The sequence below is a fragment of the Camelus dromedarius genome, chromosome 1, assembly GCF_036321535.1.
Source record: "Camelus dromedarius isolate mCamDro1 chromosome 1, mCamDro1.pat, whole genome shotgun sequence".
Classification (NCBI taxonomy): domain Eukaryota; kingdom Metazoa; phylum Chordata; class Mammalia; order Artiodactyla; family Camelidae; genus Camelus; species Camelus dromedarius.
The window spans coordinates 105,551,078-105,569,832 of NC_087436.1; the positions used below are offsets into that span (position 1 = coordinate 105,551,078).

At 47.2% G+C, this 18,755-nt stretch overlaps 1 protein-coding gene across 4 annotated transcripts in view; it reads left to right on the plus strand.

The window, feature by feature from the left end:
- The first annotated feature begins 276 nt into the window (after positions 1-276).
- CCDC149 (coiled-coil domain containing 149) overlaps positions 277-18,755 on the plus strand; it is a 96,284-nt gene continuing 77,805 nt past the window's right edge. For 2 of the 4 annotated variants that reach the window (XM_031436553.2, XM_031436542.2), the window contains exon 1: positions 277-479. In XM_031436553.2, coding sequence (XP_031292413.2) covers positions 432-479 — 48 coding nt within the window. In that variant the 5' untranslated portion in view covers positions 277-431. The remainder of the gene's footprint in view (positions 480-18,755) is intronic. The other 2 variants (XM_031436549.2, XM_064487755.1) reach the window with 2 other exon arrangements.

Genomic DNA, 18,755 nt, shown 5'->3' on the forward strand with positions numbered 1-18,755 from the left:
GGGTCCAGGGTCTGCGCGGGGTCCCAGGCTGCGCACAGGGGGCGGGGTACACGGGGTCCCGGGACTGTGCAGGGTCAGGGAGCCGCGCAGGGTCGTGGGGCTGCGCGGGGTCGGGGGTCTGCGCGGGGTCCTGGGACTGTGCAGGGTCCCGGGCTGCACGGGGCGGGCCAGGGCCCGCTCGGCGGTGGCTGTGGCCCGGGCGGGCCGCGGCTCCTCCTCCCCTTCCTCCCGCGGAGGCTGACGTTGAGTCAACAGCGCGGGCGGCCGCAGGAGGCGGCGGTGCGGCGGCTCGGAGGCGCCGGGCCCTCTCGGGGCCGCGCGGGGCCCAGGTGGCTGCGACCGCGGTGGTGCGGCAGGAGGAGGCGGCGGCGGCGGCGGCGGAGGAGGAGGGCGGCGTCCATGAAGCCGCCCCGCGTCCGGAGGAGAAGGCCATGAACGGCGACCGGACCGAGAGCGACTGGCAGGGGCTGGTGAGCGAGGTGAGGCCGAGACGCCGGCCAGGCGGGGTGGGCCGGGCCGAGCAGCCGCCAGCCCCGAGCCCGCGCCCCCCCTCCCCCGGTGGCCGAGCCCGGGCGGCGACTCGCGGGGGACGCGCACCCCGCGGCCTTGGCTCGCTGCCCCCGCGCGCCCGGCCAGGTGCGCCGTTCCTCCCGCACTTTCCGGTCGGCGGGCGCCACTTTCTTCCACGCCAGCTGGTGCCAGCCTTTGGGGAGGGGCCTTCCCTCCGGGCAGGGTTTGGCCCTGGATTGGAGAGAGAAGCGCGGGGATCCAGGAGTAGGAGCTAAGCCCCACCTGCCTTCTCGGTTACCACTGTTCTGGAGCCAAGCGATTGGTCGCCCGCGGCTGAAGCGGAAAGGTGGTGCCGGGGTGGGGGTGGGGGGAAATCCGGGTCCCGGGGCAGCACCCGGGCCAGGTGGAATCGCCTGCAGCGGAGGTTGGGGCGGGAGCAGTTCGGGGTTCTCCAAAGCCTTTGTTCATTCACTCATTCAATTCAGTCAACACAACGCTGGTGCAAAAGTCATTCGACTTGTGAAAGCAGAGAATACCACGCCCCCCAAACTATTTTGTCATAAACACCCCTGGGGTCCGCTTCGGGACTCCCATGCTGTCCCTTCTTCAGTCACCTTAAGGGTGTTTTGGCCTGGGAGGGGCTGCCTGACTTCTCCAGGTGAGAGGGGGTGCTGATGCCTTTCTCTCGCGTTAAGTTGCTCGTCCTGATGTCCCACCGTGGCTGACGGCACTCAGCCACGTTACCCAGCCACGCTGACTATTCCCCCGGACACCCCCATCCCCAAGGCCACCTTGGGTCTTCTTTTTCACTCTCCTTTGCACACAATGCAGGATGTAGTGATTTTCTCTCTTCCTTCCCATGTTGGGTGTTGGAAGTGAAACCTACTGTCTTTCTCCTTTAATCATTTGTTTGGGCCTCCAGGTTAGTCTGATAACTATTTAATGTCCACTGTGTGCAAAGCATTGTATTTCTGAAGAGGAATGTACTGTCATAGCTTCTCCCCAAGTTTCGTGTATTCACTCTCGGTCTGTACAAAATAACTATACAGTACTAGGGTACATTGTCCCCATCTCCTCTGTCAGGCTTTATGTCAAAGGAAAGATCCTCGGGGATCTTTTTTCTTGGCCCATCAAGAATCATTCCCAGTAGTCAAGGAAGCTGGAGGCGGTTCTTCATAGAAGTCCAGTGCTGGGCTCTGAAATAGTAGAATGTTTACTACTCCAACAAACACTTGTTGAATGCCTTTTAGGATTCAGATACATCGCTAGGTATTTGGGATGTAGTGGCCAAGAAGACAGACAGCCCTTTCTGCCATCATAGAACCCCTGAAGCACATGGTATGGTTTGGGAGGAGAGTCACACAGTAAACACTGAGAGTATACTAAAGGGTGGATGTGAAGGATGAGAAACCAGAGAAGGCAGTGCTCGCTTGCATGGCTGTCCCTGGAGGGAGCACACCTCTACCCTGCACTGACCACGTGGGATTGTGGCCTCATGGTCTCCCCACTAGGCTGGGAGTTTTTATTTGGCTCTTTGCTCCAAGTGCCCATTCTTGGAGCTCCATATACGGCAGCTGCTCAGAAAATACTTCTAGAATAAGTCAAGTTCTGGAAATGGGTCTTTTAGGAGTTGTCTTGTCTACCCCAGCTGCGTTTCTCCAGAGTAATGCCTTCTTGCCTTCAGATAATTCATTAAAGCTTAGGATGCTGTGGGGATGTGAAAATGAACACAGCGTGCTTCCTGCCTTCACAGTAGCTTATGGCCATTTCTTGAGTCCATCCCTGATGTTCAGCATTTCTCATGGCCTCGTTCTCATAATGGTATAAGGTAGGAGTTATTTCATATTTTACAGAGGAGAAAACTGGCTCAGACCAGCAAAGGAACTTGCCCAGAGTCTCACAGCTGGAGAGGGCAGAATCTGAACCCTGGTCCGCCTTGACTCCAGGGCTCGGGGTTCCTAGGCCACGCTTTGTATTTTAATCTCCGGTTCATCTGTGTCTTCCCCTAGGCAGCAGGTTCCCCAAGGGAGGGAGCCACGTCTTATTCTTCTTTAAATCCTCAGCAACGGGATGGGATCAGTGTTTCTAGAATATGATGTACAGATCACCTACATCAGAGTCATTTTGTGAGCAAAAAATACAGTGAGTCACTTGGAATTTTGGGGAAAAATGCAAATTTCTGGGTCCCTCCCCAAATCTACTGTAGTGGATTGAATCGTGTTCTTTCCCCCATGGAAACATCTAAGTCCTAACGTCCCAGTAACTTATTTGGAAATAAGACCTTATTTGGAAACAGGCTCTTTGTATGTATAATCAAGCTAAGGATCTTTAAATGATCCTGGATTTAGGAGGGGCCCTAAATCTAATGACTTGTGTTCTTATAAGAGAAAGCAAAGATAGATTTGAGACACAGAGATACAAGGGAGGAGGCTATGGGAAAGCAGGGATGCACAGAGAGGAGGTCCATATGACGACAGAGACAGACATTGGAGTTAGGCAGCGACAGCCAAGGGATGCCAAAGGTGGCCGGCAGCCATCAGAAACGGGGTGAGGCTTGGAATAGATTCTGCCTCATAGCCTCTAGAAGGAGCCAATCCTGCCGACAGTGTGTTCTTGGACTTCTAGCCTCCACAACTGTGAGAGGATAAATTTCTATGTTTTAAGCCACCCAGTTTGTAGCGATTTGTTATGGCAACCACAGGAAACTAATGACCTTATCTGCGTGAAAGTGCTTAGGGGTGTGGCCCCCAAATCTGCTTTTCTCACCAACGGGGCTCCCCAAGTAATTCCCCTGCCTACTCAAGTTCTGCTGACCTGGCTTCCCTGGGTGTGGACTGGGTCTGGTGTGGAGAAATCATCTGGGGCTCAGGAAAGTAGGATTCAAGGAAGAGTATGGTCAGTGGCTAGTGGTCTTTGAAAGTGATTTTGGAAGCCGATGGAAGGAGCTGGGGAAGGCATCACCAGACATCTGACCTGGGTCAGATGGGCTTTTGACAGCTCATGCCTATTTCTGCAGAAGTCCCGGGTTCTGCCTCCCGCCTTGTGTCCACACGCCATCGCCCTTCCTGCCCAGAGCCCTGTGCTCTCTTTCAATCAGTTTGCTTCCTCGGCTGGCCTCCAGGAAACATTTTTTATGGAAATGATGTTATAGAGATCAGTCTTGTTTTCAGAGTTTTAGTGTAACAAGGCGAAATCACAGCCGTCTCTCAGGCCCTGAAGTAAACACGGCCACGCATGTGAAAGGAGCTTGGCTGGTGTTCTCTTCTGGAAATTAACCGTCTGGGGAGGGGGAAGTGTGTTCCTCTTCACCACCTGAGGTGATCTTTTCAAATCAGGGGGAAATCTTGAAATGCAGTCGTGCAGACAATCAATAACTTTATTTCTAAGATAAAAGTCCTGGTCATCTCTTAGCCTGCTGCCCTGTGATAAACCATGCCCAATTCAATTTCACTATTTGAATTTTGGTTAATTAATTAGATAGCAATCAATCCTATATTCCTTGAGCACGTTGTATGCAGTGTCTGTGAGGCAGATATAGAAGATGGTTCACCCTGGGCCTCTGCCCAAGGTAGAGCAGCTGACACTTGGGAGAGAGGCTGAGCAAGCCTGCAGTCTGACCCTGCGGTTAAGGGCGCAGCTTTGGGTCTCATTTGTTGACTGAGATTGGAGGGGAAGTCTTGACTCTATTTCTTTCTTGGTGCAAATGGTCACAAACCCAACCCAAGGAGGTTCAGCTCAGAGGGAAGTTATTGACTGATATTGTGGGTTGAATTGTGTCCTCCCCAAAATACATTCAAGTCCCAAACACCCCCAAACCTGTGATTGAGACCCAGTTTGGAAACTGGATCTTTGCGGATGTAATCAAGTTAAGATGAGGTCACTTGAATGGGCTTCTAATCCAATGACCAGTGTCCTTAAGAAGAGGGAAATTTGGGTGCAGAGATGCACAAAGGGAAGACAACGTGAAGACACAGAGGAAGGAAGGCCGTGTGATGCCGGAAGCAGAGATTGGAGTTACGTTGCCCCAAGCCAAGGGCCCAGCCATGGATTGCTGGCAGCTACTGGGAGCTAGGAAGAGGGAAGGAAGTATCTTCCCCTAGAGCCTTATTAGGGAGCTACCAACGCCTTGGTTTTGGACTCCTAACCTCCATGACTATCAGAGAATTAATTTCTGTTGTTTTAAGTCACCCAGTTTCTGCAATTTGTTGCGACAGCCTCTAGCAAATGAATATAGCCGACATGACTAATAATTCCCTGAGGGGGGTGGCTTTGGGCACAGCTGGATTCAGCACACAAACAGATGTTTTTCTCTCCATTTTGGGGGTTGCTTGCTGCCCGGCTTCAGTGTCAGCCTCCCACCTTCTCAAGTTCAAGACCAGAAGGGAAGACAGAAAGTCTTATGCAGGAGATTCTGTAAAACTCTAGGAGTCACTCCATTGGAACCCACTTGGGTCCCTCACCTGCCCTGGAGGAAATTGCTCAGGAGTGGAGTGATCTGATTGCCTCAGGCCTGCAGTTGTGCGGGAGGCCTGGCCCAGGCCACGTGGACTGTGAGTGGGTTGGGGCTGTTGGGACTGTTTGCCAGAAGAAGAGGAATGGTTGCTGAGAGAATCACCACACCGTGCGACTTCTCTGAGCCTCCTTTTTCTCATCTGTAAACAGGATAACATGGTACCTACTGCACAGGTGCGATGATTGTGAGGATCCAATGAAATAATTCTTGTTAGCTCTTTGCTCTTTGCCCAGCAAGCAGAAGTGTTCAACAAACATTAGTACAATGAGGGTGAACCCCAGGACTCAAACTCAGGTGTTCACGAAATGAAAGCTTCTTAATTTTGCTATAACACCTGAATCATGATTATAAACTCCCATGGTAAGGGTGGTGGGAACGTAATCTGGATTGGAGTCACCCCTCTGCCTGAACTTGTATTTGAGTTCGAGGGGCTATAAGTAGTACTCAGCCACTGGCAGGCATGATGGGATGGGGGCACACACCTGGGCTGGGCTATTTGTGTTCAGCCACATCCTCCTCATATCAGTCTAGGATCTGGTCACTGGTCACTGTCGGTCACTGTTGTGTCCTCCCTTGTTTCCCTCTCGGGCCTCTTCTGGCCCCTGTCACACCCATGCTGCTTTGGGTGAATGGAGAACAAGGTGATGGATTCCTCCTCTGCTGCTCTGGGCATGGGGGACTTTGCTCCCTTGCCCACGGTGGGGGACCTCAGTCATGTTCTGCTGTCCCTGAGTCACTCCTGAGCTGAGGGAAACTTTGGGAAACTATGGTGCAGTTCTCTTCATAGATGCACCACACCTCACCAGGCTGGGTCCAGGAAATTGAGGATTATTTTTCACTTCCTAAGAAAGAAGGGTATATTCGTCAAAATCTAAGCCACTTAACAAAGATACCTACTCCCAAAAATATATTGTTTTAAATAAGGTAGATATTTAGGTCTCTTTTGTGCCATAGTGGAGTGGTTCAGGCTGGGAAGGCAGCCCCGCTCCATGAGTCAGTAAAGAACCCAGGTTTCTCCCATCTTGTTTCTCTACCGTTTCTTAGAGGGTGGTCCTCTGTATAACTGTGTAATTAAAGCTGGGTTCCTGCCATGTTTTGTCCCAGCCCATGGGAAGGGGAAAGAGAGAGAGAGAAAGAGGAAGTCCAAGTCAAGGGGCTTTTTTTTTTTTTTTTTTAATTAGGGATGACTAGAGAGCTGTACATATCCCTTCTCACATCCCATTGGTCTGAGCACGGTCATATGGCCACACCTAGCTGCAAGGGAAGCTAGGAAATACCCGCTTTAGCTGGATGTGCCCAGCTTAAATTTGGGAGGGTTCTATTAAAAAGTTAGAAAAGTAGGACATGAAAAACACAAACCATAAAAGGAAAAAAAGGATAAGTTGGACTTTACCAAGACTAAAAATTTCTGCTCTTTGAAAATCTCTGTTAGGAAAATGAAAAGACAAGCCAGACTAGGAGAAATTTTGTGTGGAACCCATATCTGATATCCAGAATATATAAACAACTCTCACAACACAATAGTGAGAAAACAACCTAATTTTAAAAATGGGCAAAAGAGTTAAATAGACACTGCACTGAAGAAGAGATTCCAATGGCAGACAAGCACACGAACTCAGCATCATCAGTCATTAGGATAATGTAAAATAAAACCACAATAAGATGCCACAACGCGTCTATTAGAATGGAAAAACAAACTCACAAGTCAAAAATGGAAAAACTAAGTGCTGACTAGGCTGCAGAGCAACTGGAAGACTCCTATGTTGCCAGGGGAATATAAAATGGTACAGCCGCTTTTGGAAACAGTTTTACAGGTTCTCATAAAGTCAAATACGCACTTAACCCAACAAGCTAGCATTCCCACTCCCAGTTGTTGACCTGAGAGAAATGAAGACACACATCCACACAAAATCCTGTATGTGAATGTTTATAGCAGTTTTATTTATAATTGCCGAAGATGGGAAACAAGCAGTGTTCACTAACAGGCAGGTGGATAACTTGCTACATCCATGTCATGGAATCCTGCTTAGCGATAAGATGGAACAGACCACAGATCCATGCAAAAACGTGGATGAGTCCTAAAAACATTTGGCACCTGCACAGACTAGAAGATTCTGCTTATGTGAAACTCTTGAAAAGGCACAACTAAAAGGACAGAAAAACAGCTCAGTGGTTGCCATAGCCTGGAGTGGGTGAGCAGATTGACTGCAGAGGCACACGAGGAGCCTTTCTGGAGTGATGGGCAGAGTCTACACCTCAACTGTGTCAATGGCTACATGACTACATAAGTTTGTTAAATCCATAGATCTGTACACCTCAAAAGGATGAGTTTTTCTTTATGTAAATTATACCTCAATAAACCTAAGTTTTTAAAAGGGAGGAAATGGATATTCAAGACAGCCATTGCTATAGAGAGCTTTACTCTTTATCTCTCTGATTCCCCAGCTCATCAGCTCCCCATCTCCTGCCCTTGAACGACTAGCCATGCCCCTGGTACCTCAGTCCCATGGTCCTTACTTCTCTCTCCCAACCCCATATCAGGGTGATTAATCTTCATTCTTAGAGACTCGCCGATAACCAAGCTCTCCTTCCATGCACTCAGTCTGCCTTTTTCTCAACTTTGTTGATCTTTCTAGACTTTTGGAGGGTGGAGGGGGAAGGAACTCCTGGGGGGCCCTTCTTTGTCCTGATGTCTTAAGGCCCAGGCTTTCAAAACTGAAAAGCCAGTCACTTTGTGACCAGTGTTCCGCTGAGCTCTCTTTCCCTTAGAATACAAAGGCAGAATGTCTAGCTTTTGAAAGGGAGAGGGATATATGAGGAGAAACAAGGTAGGAGTTACAGGAATTTGAGTCAAGGTAGATAAATAGAGTATCATTTAATATTTCAAAGCATTATTCATATTAATAATATTATTAAATGAAAAAAACTGCACAATAATGAACAATTCTTACACACATATACAGGCAATCCGCGAGGCTTGAAGAAGTGAGGAAAACTTCTTAGGACAAGTAGAACTGGGTCCCTCCCCTTTGGCTGAAGGGGGCATGGGCGATGGTGACAGGAAGCAGGCCTGAACACTAGGCCGGTGGCTGGCCTTTGAGGAGATGCTCCGGATAGAGGCTGAAACTAGTAGGTGGAGGTACAGCAGAAACTGAGCCTGGGTGGCCAAGGCAGACCAGATGGTGAGCAACTTCAAAAGCAAGACAGAAAGGTGCATTCTCATGTAGCTGGTAATAACCACTGAATGCTTTTTTAGCTAGAGTATAAGCTGATGGAAATACCTGGAAGACATTTGTGTCCACTGAACTCAATAACCACTGAGCCTCTGTCATTCACAAGGCACCGTGCCAGGCAGTAGGGACAGACAGACAAATTCGGTAGCTCTCCCAGGAGTCAGGGAAAGACAAGTGAAGATGAGCTACCAGTAATCTAGTATTTTCTGTCACCATCCGTATTACCAATTACCCCTATGGCACCTAAGTCATATCACTTATCATATAGTTTTTTAACTAACCGTTGACCACTTGTCTGTCCTTCCACTGGACCCAGAAGATCTTGGACTCCTTGAGGGTAGGAACCATATGTTATTAACTTGTGACCTTAGCACTTAGCACTGTACCTTGCTTTTCATGGGTACTCAGTAAATGGGGAGTATGTGAATGCTTGGACATCTGAGTAAGTCAGGTGCTAAGGGGGTGCAGCATCAGTGGGGAGACATGAAAAGGGATGGCTATGAGAAAGATTTTCAAAGGAAGACATCTACAGGATTTCATAGCCAATGGGATTGAGAAGATGGACTAGAATGAGTCCAAGATGACCCTTGAGGTGTGGCTAGAGAGTGGTGGTGCTGGATGTGACCAAGGGCTGGGAGGGGACTGCATCTGGGGAGAAGAGGACAGGTTCCAGTTAGAACTCTGCATTGTTGAGAGTTTCCTGGGAGTATCTGAACTCTTACGAGGCAAACTCCATGCTTCCCGGGAACATTTTTGATGAGCAGCTATCTTCATAGTGGCGGGCTAATTTCAGAGTAAGTTTATTAAAATTAGCATGTGGGGGAAAGCAAGCAGAACTGCTATTTTTACCTAATGGGATCATGTTCTCTCCTGTGTAGGGAGATTCGCATATGTGCTTCTAAAATTGACAATTTCTACTCTTATTCTGTTAAAAAAATTAATTTAGCGACTTTCACGTTGAATAAAATACATTGGCTGAAGATGAAAAGAGGACTTTGGCTAGTCCCTGAATGAAAATGACCAAAGTGAGCAATATTTCTTAGCCACTTCCTGGTTTTCCACCAGTAAAACTATACTGAGGCTCTGGGTGCCTCCTGGCAGAGGACTTGGCTTACCTGGGAGCCTGCATCTCTCTCTGGTCCTTTAGGTAAAATAGTGCCAGTGGTAGAGGACACCTGGTCCCCAAGAAACACGGACCTTAAGCAGATTTTTAGAAGTGTTTCCATTTTCATTTCACATCTTCTAGTTTACCCTGTTTCTTTTATCTTATGGTATTTCATTGTAACAAACATCGTAAGTTTGTTCAAAATATCAGACTTCTTTAAGCCAATCTACCATTTTACAACTAGCTTATTAAGCAATCTTAAAAAAAAAAAAAAGAAAAAGAAGAAAACAGCACTTCACCAGGTCCTCTCACTCAGAAGCCTTCAATAGCTCCCCGTTACTGGGTATTCAAGACCCTCCTCAAGCTGATCTTGACTTGTCTTTCTAGCCATCTGTCTCATTGTTCTCATAAGCTGGCTGTTCCAGCTGAAATGGTCTGTTCTGCATTCTGGCTCCTCCCTTATTCTCCCACCCTGACCTCATCTGGTGGGCCTTCCACTTCTTCCCTGACCACAGCCTTTACCAGCCCTTCAAGGTGAATAGACACCCACAGCCCTCATAAAAGTCGTCTGTGACCACCCCAGCGCAAAGTGAGCTCTTCGACCTGTCGCCTTACGTGATGTAGGTTCCAAACCACTCGTGGAACCCTTCCGTGCTCCCTGGGCAAGGAGAGGACCTTCTCTGTGTGTGGATCTTAACTGCTGTACAAGTTAGTGAGCTCCTGAGTAAAGGGACCGTGACCACCGGGGTTGGGGTAGAAGACAGGAATTCTAGAATGATAAGGCTTTATGCTGTGGCTCAAGAGGTGTGGTCCTGCACCTGAGTGAGGATACTGATAGAGCATCCTCCTAATGACTTAGTTCTGGCCCATTTGCAGGGCTTCTGCTTTGATTTCACATTCTCATTTGTGGGAAGAGGCTCACAGACATGCCTGCCCACCTGTAGTTTATTAGTGACAGACCTACAGGTAGGGGGTCAGTGACATCAGGATGGATCCATCCCTGTGTTGGGTTGGTGGGTTGGCATCAAAGAAGAATGAAACATAGCCCGGGGTATCTCAGTGGGATAGATGGTTAGCAAAGGAGGAGGTCAGCATGCAGCGTACTAGGGACGTAATGAGCGGTGCTATGTGCGAAGCCTTGTGTGTGAGACAGTGCTCTCGAGGGGTTTACAGTCTAGTGGTGATGGAGAACAGGGGCACACATTGTGGTAAGTGCTCTGTGGGTAAAGGGGAAGATCATTTGGATTGGTGGATTAAGGAGGTTCTTGATGAGGGTGGCACTTGGGCCAGGAAGTTTGGCAGGATTTTTGCCAGGGGAAATGCAGAGGAAGGATGTTCGAGGCAGAGGGAGTGGAGATAGCAAAGGCACAGAGGTTGCAAAACGCAGGCTTGCTTGGGAAATCCCAGATGTCTTCCTTTGCTTGAGACACATAGTGGGGCATCAGGTGCTGTTTGTTAAGCTGACCTTGAGTGCCCGGATAGCTACAGAGAGTCCTGGGGTTCTGAATGGCCTTCATTCTGGAGGCAACTCAAAGGGCATGAGTAAGAGGTTGCCTGGGGATGAGGGTTGAGCAGGACATAGGAGGTCACCTGCCCCTGTCCCTGTCCCTCCGTCTCCTTGCTCTTATCCACTCTCAACCCACCTGGGTCTGCCTTCCACCTCTGCTTTTCTCCTGAAAATGCTCCTGCCAAGGCCTCCCAAGACCAGCCTCCTGTTTGCCACACCTCATGGTCTTTCTTCTGGCCTCAACCTGCCTGATACTCCATGCTGCTTCCCCTGCACGCGGGGCTTTGCCTCTCTCCACGGGGCCGCTGGAGGTGTCCTCCAGACCCTCGTGCTCAGTGTGCCCTAAACTGAGTTCACCCTCCCTCTGCCTCCCGCCCTTCCCACCTCTTCCCCTCTTCTATCCCATCTTAGTTAATGACATCACTATGGAAGCATCCTTGATTCTTCTTCCCAAATTCCACGCCCCATCTAATTGTTTATGAAGGCCCATCTTTTCTGCTTTAGAACAAGTCCTCAAATCAGGGCTCTGTGTCACCTTTCTTACTATCCCACCACCACCCAGGTTCTCATCCACTCTTCACAGCATATTTGCAACACCCTCTAAGATCTTTCCATGATGGTACTAGAGTTGTCATTCCCAGCACTGACATGATTCACCACTCCTTTGCCTAAAGTTCTCTGTTGGCTTTCCAGGGCCTGCAGAGGGAGAGCCATTCCTCAGGTGTCCTCCAATGGCCTGCCCTCACCTCACCTTCAGTAACTGCTCTGTGTCCCTAATGCCACCGCCTCCCCCCCGCCCCCGCCATAGAACTGCTACCAGATCATTCCATACCCCGAGGCATCTCTAGGTCTTGGCTTATGTCCATAGACTAACTCTTACTCACATTTTAAAGCTCAGCTCAAATGTCATAACCTCCGCTTGGTTTCCTACCTCAAGAGATTGGGAAGTGGGTGGTAAATTTCAGTTAGGAAGGTGGTATGGGGGATTGCGATCAGGATGAGAAGGTAAGGGAATGGGGTCCCTGAGGAAGAGGGACCTTCAGAGAGGTGGGTGGTCACCAACGTCTCGCAGAGCGCCAGGCACATGATACTGGGCAGGTACTTGGAGAGGGAAGGGAGGGAGGGATGGAAGGAATGAAGGGAAGGAAAGACAGTTTTCCTTGCCATTTCCAACATTCTCTGTGAAACCAGCCCTGCTCACCTGACAGGGTGCCCCACTTCCAACCTCTCCCCAAGCTGAGCGTGGCTGTGAAGGAGCTGAGAGTGAGTTCCACATGGCCCAGCATATGCCTGGTGTCCTGGCCAGCTTCCTGTCTCAGGCTGCAGTGGGTTACATAAGTCATCAAACCCTACCACTGGGTAGCTACGTGGTCAGGGGCAAATCTCCTGACTTTTCCAGACTTCAGTTTCTCTGGACTTTATACAATGAGAGTAACAGTACCTGCCTTGCGTCCCTCACCTAAGATGAGGATAAAGTGAGATGAGGTACGTGAAAGTGTGTTTTAATGGCCCCAACCATCTGCAGCCGAGGTGGTGGTCCTGTCCTTGCCCGGGCTTTAGGAAAACCCTTCCCAGGGCTTCAGAGATGCTTCAGCAGAGGGAGGTGATGGGTCAGCTGCTGGCTGTCAACGTGATGCCATTGAGAATTCATATCGATGGGGCACAGATTGACGTACCTGCTTGCTCTGCCATCTGCAGACCCCATGACCAAGGCAATATTGGAGGTGGCAGCAATGGGACTCCCTTATTTTTTTTTTAGCCAGGTCCAATTTGCTTTTTAATTTGCTCCAGACTGGCAAGTGCTATCGGGGTCAATCTGTAACCTTTTCTGCTTTCCCGACTGTCTCCAGCTTTGCCAGAACTTCCAGCACATTTGCAGGCTGCTCGATCAATCATCTCCTGGGCTGCTTCCATCACATGGCCTCTTCTGCGCTCCCCTTATTCACCTCCTGACCCTGGACCCTTCTCACTCTCCCTCAGTCCAGTCTCCTGCTGACCACTCTGTATTTGTCATCGTTTGTTGGGGGTTTGAATGAGCCTCACAGTCCGCTGATTTCAGTGCTCAAGACACAGCACTTGCTCACAAAGAACTAGCATTCACCTCCCTCCTCAGTTCTTGCAGGTGCTTCCCCATCAGCCTCCCTGCCTCCTGCATCTCTTTCTGCCTTTCCATCCCATCCATCACTGCCTGGTCAGGGGTCTGGAGGCACAGCTGTGATCCTGACCCTTTATAGCTCAGAAACCTCCAAGGTCCTATTGGCCCTCACCTGGGCTCAGACTCTGTTGTCATTTAAGGCCTTTCTTTTGTCCAGACAAAACAAAAATGCCTTATTTCGCATTTCTCCTTTTCGCAAGTCCTGTGCTCCCAGCCAACAGAACCCCCTGGGGTCTTTGCTTCCCTGCACCTGGCCTTGCTCAGGCCGTGCTCCTGTCTAGAACTCCTGTTCTCTTCCTTCTCCTCACTCCTCTTTCAAGGTTTGGTCATGACCACCTTGATCCCCACCTGAAAGGTCTTTTGCCTTCTGCAATCCCAAGCATCTTGACACACCTCCGTGACCAGCAGCTCCCTGGTGCCACACAATGGAATTGTTTCTGTCCATGCCTTGCCTCCAGCCTGGAGTTCCTCAGCGCAGGATGGGCGGATTCATTTTTCAATTTCCCATTGTGCCCAGAACCATGTCCTGCATGTAGTGATCAAATCTAAAAGAGACGACAAACCCACTGGCTTCTCAGCTACTGCTTGAACTGGAAAACTACTGAATTAAAACAAGGGTGTCCTTTTTGTTTGTCAGAATAGCATGTTTACTTGTTCCTCTCCCCCAGGTCCCCTTCCCTCCATTTGATGTCACAGGCCTTCTGACTCTCAAAATATAGATGGTGATTAAGGTAATAAGTCAGATCTCCTTTTAATAAGCTCTAAGGGGTTTCTGAATTTACTAGAAGTCGGTTCCTCCCTCCCACTCTCCCTCCCACCATTCCTTCTCCTTCCTTTCTTCCAGACTGGAATTTTATTCCATCAGATCTATTACTTGAAAAGCGTCAGGCAGAAGCTGCTGGTGGGAAATCATTTGTTTATAAAGAGCTACTTTCTGTCATGGATTCTGACCTGTGTTATAGTGTGTCTGAACATCTGCCAGCCTTTAACTCTGCTCTGGACTAGAATTTAAGTTTGTTTCAAGATTATTTGCCACCCACGATTGCCTCTCATGCAAAGAAATTATGCAGTTTGGGGGGTCCCTATGGCCATTTTCTTATCATGAGAAGTCATAAAAAATAACTCCTTAAGTTTGTCTTTCTTCCTCTGGTATTTAAGAGGATTAGGTCCCAGGCACTTTGCTAAAAGTTGGGGTGCAAAACCCAACAGGGTGTCATCACCGTCCTCTGTGTTCCGTAATCTAATTCTTGTAGCCACTTTATCAGTTAGAATGAGCAGGGGAAGTGTCCTTATTTTATAGACGAAGAAATGGAAATTCAGAGTGTTTATGAAATATTAAAAAATATAGAGTCCTTTTTTTATGATTACTCAGCAAGAAGCAAGCATGTGGAGCTAAGCCTTTACACTTGAGGGTCAGAAGGTTTTCTCTCTGGGAGCCTTGGGTTCAGACCTCTGCACACTCAGGTCAGCTGACCCAGCTCTCCACCTAAGAACTTAAGCTGAAAAAGAGACCTTTGGGGTCTGGTTGCAGACTCCTGCCAAGACTTCAGTTTAGGTTGGAAGTTGAGTAAAAGTGGTGTCAGAAGACCTGCAGCTGTGACCACATCCTGAAAGATGGTCAGGACGCCCCCTGCGTGTTGTGGGCTGAAGGTGGACGTGCCAGGTGACCCAGCCCTGTCTGAGCCCCGGCTCCGCAGAAGTGAGGGCCTCTAACCTCCCATGCCCACCTGTTCACCCCCATCACAGAGGGTCCTTGCAGCAGCGGGGCCCTGCCCTTGATGTCCTGAATCAGTGAACGAGGAAAGGTCGGGGAAGAAAACTAAGTGGCTGAAGGTGTTACCCAGAGATGATAAGACCTTGGGTCATGATGGATTTATCTTTAAATTTCCAAGTAATGTGAATTCACTGCCCCCTCCAATTTAGAAAATATAGGTATGTTTCAAAGGACAAACCATAATTCCACTAGCCAGAGTTGAATGCTATTGACATTCTAGTGTATAAACTTTCAGACATTGCCCCATACCTTTATTTCTAAAACTGAGTTTACATCATATACTATTTGATTTTTTCCTTTGTATTGAGGCTAACGTTCGTACCGTGAATGCACACGGTGAATGCTGGATGCATTTTTACACACCTGTGTGACTGCCGCCCAGATCAGGATGGAGAGCGGCCCCAGGCCCCCAGACGGTTTGTGTGCCCTCTCCCAGTCAGCATCCTCCCCCAGCCAGGAAACCACTGTTCTGACCTGGGTCATTCCAGGCTGGTTTTATAACTTGTTCTTTTTTCTGCTCCTCAATAAGTAGTGAGTAGGTCCTTAACTCGTCATCAGCATCCGCATCTGTCTTAAAGGCAGCACAGGGCGTGCAGTATTGACAAGCCAGACATCTGCTGTACTTCGAGGCTCTGTTTTAGGAATACTTATTGTAGCGTCTCCCACTATCAGAAAGCCCAGATGTCTGACATCAGGGGTTCTGTTTAGCTCCAGCAACTTCGAGATCTTCCTGTGGTGTTTGTAAGGCCAGCTTGTGCCTTCCCTGGCTCGCTTAGTTGCTTTGAACACATGTGTGTTATGCGAAACGTCCTAATTACCAGCCCGTGTGTGTTGGAAAGGGCACCTCAAGTTGTAGGTAGCACGTGGTATAGAGGTGTGCACGGGAGAGCGAATTCCAGGGTGTTCATTCATCTCATTCTGCAACTTCTTTTCAGAAAAATTCCTCCATAAAAGAGGACGGGAATTCATTGGACAATTTATAGACACTTGGGTTTAGAGAGAGATGCTTTTAAGGTGACATTGGTGAGCAAGGGAAATCGCAGTTTTGTTTGGTGGAATCATCCATGAAGACACTGACAAGGAGAAAAATGCCACTTGTCTCCCAGAAACACTCTCCTACCCAGTGCCACGCAGTTCAGTCTCCACTGTGTGGCCTCGGACCACGCACATTTGGGAACCTCCGATTCACCCTCTCTGGGTTTAGCTTTTAATTGTTTTACTGCCGCGGTTACCGTGATCCCTCCTCTGCTGTGCCTCTTAGTATCAGCATTATTACCATTAGCAGGAAAGTTGTACTTAAATTGTTTCCATTTTTTAGGCACTTGTTGTGTGCCAGGCACCACATGGCAGATGTGCCCGATGACCCAGCCCTGTCTGAGCCCCGGCTCCGCAGAAGTGGGGGCCTCTAAGCTCATGAAGTGTTTTTTGTTTAACATTCAGTTCAGGCACATATTTAAAGGAAAAAGGAAACATGTTTTTGAGCCCTTTTGAATGAGCTGGATGTTTTAGTTTTGCAATGTCGTTTATTCCTCACAACAGCCTCGGGAGGCAGCTGGAGTTGCCACCGTTTTACAGCTGTGGTCCCCAGGGCTGAGATGATGCGTGAACGTGAGGGAAGATGCGAGTAAGGCAGGAGCTGGGATTTGAACCCCAGGTTTTCCTGATCCCAAAGCCTGCATTTCTCCCACTCTACCACAGCCTCACCAGATGAAGGAGGGAGTGAATGAATGAATGAATGAATGAACAAACCAACCTGCTAGAGTGGAGTGATCATTTTTAGGAAGTATGTATTTTGAATTATGGAGTTGGAAGGGAAATGTTCTTTCATTTAAACTCTATTTAGTACCTTGATATAGTCCTTATACACTTTTGTGTTATGGATACCCAGTGTCACCTCTCAGTGGTGACATAGGGTTCTATTATGAACTCAGTCACATATCTTACATTATAAGGTGATACATTTCCTCAATATCAGTTGCTTGGGCATTTAGGTATATTATTTAGGATTTTTTTTACTTGAATATACAAAGAAGTTTGATTCATATTAGGCAAAATAATGGAAACCATCCCAATGTCTATTGCTTGATGACTGGATAAACAAATTGTGTTACATCCATGTGATGGAGCACTATTCACCAATAAAAAGGAATGAACTAATATATGTGACAATGTAGATGATTTTTTTTACCTTTTACCCATGTCTCCAGTTTCTTTTTTTCTTCCAGTTTTATTGAGATAAAATTGACATACAACACTATATAAGTTTAATGTGTACAGTGTAATGATTTGACTTACATACATCATGAAATGTTTAGCTCAGTAAGTTTAGTGAACATCCATCATCTCATATAGGTACAAAATTAAATAGAAAAAAATTTTTTTCTTGTGATGGGAACTCTTAGGTTTTACTCTCTTAACAGCTTTCATATGTAACAGACAGCAGTGTTAATTATATTTATCATGTTGTACATTACAACTCCAGTACTTATTTATCTTTAACTGAACGTTTGTGCCTTTTGTCCACCTTCATTCAATTCCCCCTCCCCCTACGCCCCTCCTGCCTGGCAACCAACCACGTGTTCTCTCTATCTGTAACTCTATTTCTGTTTTGTTCTGTTTGTTAACTTGTTTTGTTTTTTCAGATTCCACATATAAGTGAAATCATACACTATTTGTCTTTCTCTGTCTGACTTATTTCACTTAGCATAATACCCTCTAGGTCCATCCATGTTGTCACCAGTGGCAAGATTTCATTCCTTTTTATGGCTGAGTAATATTCCATTGTATATATATGTACCACATCTTTTTTACCCACTCATCTCTTGATGGGCACTTGGGTTGTTTCTGTATCTTGACTATTGTAAATAATGCTGTAACGAACATGGGGTGCATATATCTTTTCTAATTGGTGTTTTTATTTTCTTCTGATAAATGCCTAGGAGTAAAATTACTAGATCATATGGTAGTTCTATTTTTAACTTTTTGAGGAGTCTCTATAGTGTTTTTTATAGTGACTGCAACAATTTGTATTCCCACCAGCAGTGCACGAGGGTTCCCTTTTCTCTCCATCCTCACCAACACTTGTTGATTGTTGTCTTTTTGATAATAGCCATTCTGACAGGTGTGAGGTCATATCTCATTGTGGTTTTGATTTGCATTTCCCTGATAATTAGTAATATTGAGCATCTTTTCATGTACCTGTTGACCATTTGTATGTCTTCTTAGGAAAAATGTCTATTCATGTCCTCTGCCCATTTTTTTAATTTGGTTGTTTGTGTTTTTTGATGGTGAGTTGTATGAGTTCTTTGTATATTGTGGATATTAACCCCTTAAATGATATGTCATTTGCAAATACCTTCTCCCCTTCAGTAGGTAGCCTGTTTGTTTCATTGATAGTTTCCTTCGATATGCAAAAGCTTTTTATTTTGATGTCCCATTTGTTTATTTTTGCTTTTATTTTCCTTGCCTGAGGAGACATATCTAAAAAAAAATTACTGAAACTAATGTCAAAGACAGTACTGTCTATGCTTCTTTCTAGAAGTTTTGTGGCTTCAGGTCTTGTATTTAAGCCTTTAATCCATTTTGAATTTATTTTTGCATATAGTGTGAGAGAGTGTTCCAGTTTGATTCTTTTGCATGTAGCTGTCCAATTTTTCCAACACCATTTATTGAACAGGCTGTCTTTTCTCTATTGTATGGTCTTACCTCCTTTGTCATAGATTAATTCCCCCTGTAAGGGTTCATTCCTGGACTGTCTATTCTATTCTATTGATTTATATGTCTGTTTTTGTGCTAATACCATACAGTTTGATGACTGTAGCTTTGTAGTATAGTTTGAAATCAGGGCGCATAATACCTCCAGCTGTGTTCTTCTTTCTCAGGATTGTTTTGACTACTCAGAGTCTTTTGTGTTTCTATACAAATTTTGGAATTATTTGTTTTAATTCTATGAAGAATG